Source organism: Micropterus dolomieu, linkage group LG06, assembly GCF_021292245.1.
Source record: "Micropterus dolomieu isolate WLL.071019.BEF.003 ecotype Adirondacks linkage group LG06, ASM2129224v1, whole genome shotgun sequence".
NCBI lineage: Eukaryota > Metazoa > Chordata > Actinopteri > Centrarchiformes > Centrarchidae > Micropterus > Micropterus dolomieu.
In genome coordinates this window covers 8,970,393-8,977,225 of record NC_060155.1, presented here as the reverse complement: position 1 = coordinate 8,977,225, position 6,833 = coordinate 8,970,393, and the positions used below count along the sequence as shown (strand labels likewise).

The following is a 6,833-nucleotide window of genomic DNA, read 5'->3' as shown; positions in this document are numbered from 1 at the left end:
CTCCCATTCTCTCAGCAACATGTACAGTGGGAATATGCATATATTAGCACAAAACTGAATAATGAAGGGCTTAAAACTACATTTTTACAGAGACTTTCTCACCTGCTCAAAGTCAGGATCACATTATCTGGCCGGGTCTGTCTTAAAACCTGCATTAACAGTTTTTTTGGTCACTTGGGGGCAGCAACAAGCTGTAAACAAAACACTGACATCACCTTATAAAATTGTGTCAACAGAACAGAAAATTCATCCAGACCCGAAGAAGAAGTTCAAGGTGAGAAATGTGCAGGTTGATTTTTAGCATTTAAACTGCTTACGCAATTCTTATCAGTTCTTGTTAAGTTGGTGTTCATTTTAATAACCCAGGCTAAATCATTTACCAATGTATAACATTCTTGCTAACTATTTGACCCTGAGTAGCAGCTCTCACAGTAATGTTAGCTTGTTACTTTAAGTTTTTGTCGGTTTGCACAGAAAGTGATTCAGAGTTTTTGTACAACATTACTTTGTAATGCCATGACATGGTGTAACTTATTAAATACACACATGCACCTTATTGTCATTAACAACATTTCGCTGCAACGCCATTAAAAAACAGCAGGTTGTCAGCCCATCCACCACTCCAGTTTGTTGTAGCACAGATGATGCACAGTAGGCCCTTCATTCTCAAACACATTCTCAACTCCTGAGGTTAATGGTCTCTGTGGTTTTTTAGCTACAAAATGCAGCACTATGTTTACCAACTAGCTGCTAACTCTGTCTGTCATTTACGCTGGACTTGTGGCATACAGTGGATTTGTAAGAGCTCTTTTTTTTCTTTCTGAAAATGGTTGCCTGCCGCAGGTGGAAATGGAGTTGTTGCTGGTGGGACTGAACAAAAACAGTAGCATTGCAGATCTTAAAACCAAAACTGTGAAAGTTGCTAAAGCACACAGCTAAGAAACCCATGAACGCTATGAGCTGGGAACTGTAGAGTCAGGTGACAATCCTCTGTGGGGTTTTCATTACAAGTAACCACTTTCACATTACACATACTAAGTTGGTGCATTCTTAATATAAAAATATTGTTTAGTACAGCTTTAAAAAACATTTCACATGAATTTTTCTTTGTGTCACTAGGGGCAAAAATTAGTTCCTGGTCTGTTTCTGGGACCCTCCCATTTTGAGCAGATGCCCACCTTGCCCAGTTGATATCCTTCCTTGATTTCATTCAGTTATTATCTTCTACCTCTGGAGTCTTACCTTGTTGCTAAAAATAAAATTTCATACTATAAGCTCTATTAATAACATCCAATTAACCAGTTCTTGTATAACCTCAGCTAAGGGAGACTTCACAAAATGTCTAATTTTAGCTAATGCTTCGCCTGAAATTAGACTAGGTGTCAGTTTTGTATGGTGTTTGTGCAAGGAGTGTACTCTAATGTGTTTTATCCCTATAAGGAAGGCATTAATTATCAATAGATGCCATGGCAGAGACTGACCAGTTATGATTATGAGTTGTTGTCCTCAATATATTTTCAGGGAAATTATATGATATTGTACACAGTATTGGATTTGTGCTATCGTGCATGCATTTGCATTGTGTTATAGTGATTTATTTTTGTATTTAAGAAATCCATAGAGCAAGTTTTCCTGCTTACTCACTCTTGAAGTTGGAATGAATGAGTCTGCTCAATTTCAAAGGAAACATCTGGCTCCCTCAGAGAGGGTGAAACAAGATGGGATCCCCCAGCTTCCTTCCTGTGTTTATGTCGTAGGTTTAGATCCTCTCTGTCCTTTTCGCTGAAACTGTTATATCTCTTGATTCTTTCCTATCTGGTTTAACTTATGACTATTGTGAAACAGATCCCAGCTTCCCAACATACATGCCACAAAGATCTCTGATTATAGTTACTTGTCCAAGCTGCTGATAATCCACATGGAATGTCAGCTGAGAGTGGGAGACTGGGACGACTAAACAGAGCTACACTGTATGTGAATGACAAAATAAGTGCTTTCGACTTTCTACTTCTACTCCACTACATCTCAGAGGGAGATATTGTACTTTTTACTTCACTACATTTATCTAGCAGCTTCAGTTACTAGTTACTTTACAAAGTAGCCTAAGATTTTTTACGCACAAAGAGTTTATATGTACAGCTAGTAGTAGCTAGTTGTTGATTGACAGAAATGTAATTGGCAACTATTTTGATATTGTTTAAGTAATTTCCTGGTTCCAGTTTCACAAATGTGAAGATTTGCTGTTTTTCCTTTTGATTATTTTAATGTTTTTTAAAGTCATTTTGAAATTTAGACTGACAAAACAAGCACTGTGAAGGTGTCACTCTGGGCAACTGTGACGTTTCTTTTTTTTTTTTTTTACAATCAATTTAAAATAATCAGCGGATTAATCTATAACGAAAATAGTCACTAATTGCTGTCTGAACAGTTCAACCTCAACAGTTAAAACCATTTACATTAATGAATAAATAAATTATATAATTTATAATAGTATAACTGTCACAGGGGACGTTTTTCTTTCTGCTTTGAGTATTTTACTTTTAATACTTTAATTAGCCTACATGTTCCTGATTATACTTACATACTTTTACTTTTACTTAGGCTACTTAACTCATATGTCATCCACTACTGCAATGAATACCTCACGTAAGTCATTTATCAACCAAATTGACATATATTTGCTGGTTACAACTTATCTTACCTTATTATAAATTTAGGCCTAATATTTTTAGGTTTTGGATGGTTGGTCAGAGAAGTCATTTGAAGATGGGCTCTGGAACATGTGATATGCTTTTTTCTTTACTATTTTCTGAGTTTATAGCCAATCATTCAGAACAAATTTATATAATTATTAAAGATTAGTTGCAGGCCTATAGGTAAAATTAAACCCACATCCATATAGGTATGAAATGATAGTTTTGCTTGCTGAAGTTGGAGCTTGGTAGGCCTATATAACGTCAAAACTGGTAACCTTGGCATCAGGTTACTTAAGCAGCGTTGATTCTTCTGACATGTCGAAAACAGAGGCTTCACAAAGATTGGGTTTTGCCTGGCTTGTTTCATTAGATTCCGCAGGCGCATAAACTGGCAATTGATTGCAGAAGTAAAAGGGAAATGTAGCTTAAAGAAAATCCGTGAGAGTTGCGACCACCTCTGTGGAAATATGACAGAAGAAGGAAGGGGAAGTTGACAGACAGAGGGGGTTTCACGGCAGCTAACCCCAGCTGTGCAGAGCTCATAAGCTGCAGCAGCTGTCTCTGTCCTCCAGAGGAAGAGCTGGAGTTTGGAGAGACGTGCGGACTGCGCTGAGAGCCGCCACCATGCCGTGCACAGGCTTAAATTAGGGACAAAGTTTTCTGGCATTATTCAGTTGTTATCACCGCTCTCTGACAACATGGAGTACTGGAGGCAGTGTGCTATGTGGCTGATCAGCTGCAACGTGCTGCCCCCGAACCACCGGGTGACTGCGGACATGGCGCAGGTGTTCGACCTGGCGCAAACCCTGCGGGACGGGGTGCTGCTGTGCCAGCTGCTCAACAACTTGAAACCTCACACCATCAACCTGAAGGAGATCAATCTCAGGCCACAGATGTCGCAGGTATTGACCAGTACTTTTTGCGCTGCCTTCAAAGCAACTTGTGGTTGTAACGTGTGCGGAAGAACCGCAAAACTGCTTCAAATGAATAGGCTATTTCAGTAATAACAGTAATACTGTAGTGTAGTGTGAGATGTCAACGATTGGCGGTCAATTACTTATTAACAAGGTAAATCGGTTGAAGAAACAAAATCATTGCCACTTGTGCTTATGAGTAATGACTTTACAATGTGTTGTGGTACAGTAGCCTATACATAGGCCTAGTCTAGGTAGACTAACAGCCACAAGTTGGCAGCTGCTTTTCAAGAAATTACTGTGGGAGATAAACACACCACCACAAAAATTAATCTAGGGTCTAAGTTAGCATATCTTAATTTTTTGTTTTGTTAAAACGCCTGAAGGCAACAACACACATTATGATTCATGAGCCAGTTGTTCCAGAGTTCTTAAAAGTTGGATGCAGATGTCTGAGAGTCATTTAGGTTTAGGTCCCTTTAGGTTATTTCATGATTTCATAATAGATCAGTAAATTGCCAAGAATTGCCCATAAGGCATCCTTTTGATCATGTCCCATGTGTCACACATGTCCATAATTTGGGAACACATAGGCCGACTTTCTCATCCAGTACTGTGTCAAACTGATAAGTGTTACTGTAAACATTTTAGAAAATAAGGCACAGAGTGACTCATTTGGAGATTATCATCTGATGTGAACACATCATCAGTTTACTTCTTCTAAATATGATAATTAATCCAAACACATTAATCCAAACATATGAGTTACTGCTCACATTTCTACATGTCTGTTTAAAAAAATAAAATAAAAAAATCATACTTCAAGCAATTAAATCTCTTTTTGATTAACTGCTAAATGTCCCTCAGCCTGTGAAACCCAAAGGAATGGTTCCAAGGCTTGGCCTCTCTTTACCCAAAGTTGTTCTCTGTACCACTAGAGAGAACTGATAAAATCCTGGCTTTGATCCACCCGTTAGTCAGGGAACTTTTACTATGTGAGCAGCAGCTTGTTTGCTTGCCACTGAGTATGAAACCTTATAACATGTGTAGTTAGTCATTATGAGACTTTGCGATTTCTTACACTTATAAAAAGCAAAAGCTCAAAAACTACACATTTTTATTCATATTCGTATCACTATTTTTGTCCAGGATACTCTTGAAGAAGAGGTTTTGTAAAATATCTCACCAGTTTATAGAGTTAATGTGGTGAAAGCAATTTTCACTAACTGAAATAACTGACATACACATTAATAACAATAGATTTCCTTAGATCTCCTTAAATAAACTCATCTAAAAAAGATGTGGTTAGCAAAATTCTTATTAATAATGTTCATACTTTTTTGTAATATGTCACCATAAGAACAAGACTTCCTGTTCAACTAGTACCTACTTAATTTAGAGAGCATTGCATGCCATTAGATCTTTATCAGGCCTTCTTACAAGTGTGACAGATGTGTCAGCTAGTTAGACTCTGACTGTGTTTGATTCCAAGTAATCTCCAACATACTTTCTTGAATCTTAACCTATTGTGGTCAAATGACCCATTAATTTAAAAAAAGGCCATGATATTAAGCACACACAAAAAGTTTTAACATAGATTTAAAGATTTGTTACTGGGCTTCACACGGTTAGTTTTTGAGTGATGAGATTAAACTTTTTTTTTTAGTTGTCACAAAAGTATGATTGAAATTATGCGTCAGCACAGATTCCTTCATTTTGTTTTTCATCAATTTTAATTTTACCGTCCACTAGCTACCATAATATATAATATATATATAATATAATAAACTAATGTTTCCTTTAAAAGATCTTTGCTGCCGTAATAAATAGAAGCCATTCTCCTAGCAGGGCATTAGAAATTTCACTCTGTATTAAAAACTGCAGTGTTGTGTATGTTCTCTGTCAGTGCACGTCCACTCGTCTTTTATATTCTTGATAGAAAGTGAAAGCAAACCCAGGGCATAACTTGCTGAACAATGGCTAGCCATAGCCCACAGCTGTAGGCCATCTGAATATGGTCGAGAAAGGCATGTGTGTCAGTGGCCTTCAGATTTTAAAAATCCCTTTCATTGTGCCCTGCTGACCTACGATCTTGGAAATGGAATCAACAGCATGAAGGTAATGGACTGGAGGGCGAGTGTGCAGTGTACTGTGATGAAAATGCACCCAGAAGTGCTCTTTCTATCACACTGTATGCTAGGCCATGGTGCTAATACAAACCATGGAGTGTGACAAATTCTTATGTATGGATCACAAATAAATAGACCCTCAATATCATTTCTGCTTTTTTTTAAACTTATTTATTTTGTAGCGAAAATGAGAAAACAACTGAAACTCAAAGAAAATCTTTCAAGAGAGACTACAGCCTCAGACAAATCACTGCTGTCAAACATCAATAGACAGTATATATACTGCATATGTGCACAAGTAAGATAATAAATAATGTCAGTAGTTAGTTCAAGATAAAATCAACAGGAACAAAATCCCAACAAAACACAGCATCAAGCAACCTTTTATTAGCCCTCCTGGGGATCCTTAATAGTCATTTTAAACATACTGTACCAAGAAAGCTGCACCTTTACTTTATACTGTTTCATCTGCGAAACCAAAGGTGCAGTGTATATTGCACCAGGGTTGTGACTGTAATCTGGAGTATGTGGCTGGTGGTGGTGCAAAGCCATCATGTTCGTGCACTTCCTCCACAGACAAACAGGGCCCCAGGGGGCGGTGGAGTGATTACAGGCGTCTCCACGATGAGCTGACGTGATATAAGGCAGCCTATCTATTCTCAAGAATCTTGTTACAGCTCTGTAAATAATCACAAATGCCTAGATTCTAGTTTAGTCATCACTTAATAATGTGCAAATTATGCCGGTACATTTGTTAACTGCTTGTTTCCTGGGTGTTTTTAGTGGAAGTGGCCCAAGTTTGACTCAGACCCAAACCCATACCCATAAGCTGTTGTTCGACTGCACTCTTCCCACTGAGATGCAGATCCTAATAGGAAGTGACACTAAAAGAGCACACGCACAGTGGTTTCATTTCGCACAGTGAAACTTTCAGTTTTCATTTTCAGTTTGCTGTGTGTGTGTGCATGTGAGAGTGGATCACCTTCACTTTTATTAAGATGACTTCAAGTTCTCTATGTTCTTATACTGTGAATACAGGTTTATTAAGGCTTAAGCAGAATACAAGACCCCCCCCCCCCCCCCCCCCCCCCCCC

At 38.1% G+C, this 6,833-nt stretch overlaps 1 protein-coding gene across 3 annotated transcripts in view; it reads left to right on the top strand.

Annotated features, from left to right (window-relative positions):
* Positions 1–3,283: 3,283 nt before the first annotated feature.
* LOC123973032 (guanine nucleotide exchange factor VAV3-like) overlaps positions 3,284–6,833 on the top strand; it is a 49,442-nt gene continuing 45,892 nt past the window's right edge. For all 3 annotated transcript variants that reach the window (XM_046052873.1, XM_046052872.1, XM_046052874.1), the window contains exon 1: positions 3,284–3,598. In XM_046052873.1, the coding sequence (XP_045908829.1) occupies positions 3,395–3,598 (204 nt within the window). In that variant the 5' untranslated portion in view covers positions 3,284–3,394. The remainder of the gene's footprint in view (positions 3,599–6,833) is intronic.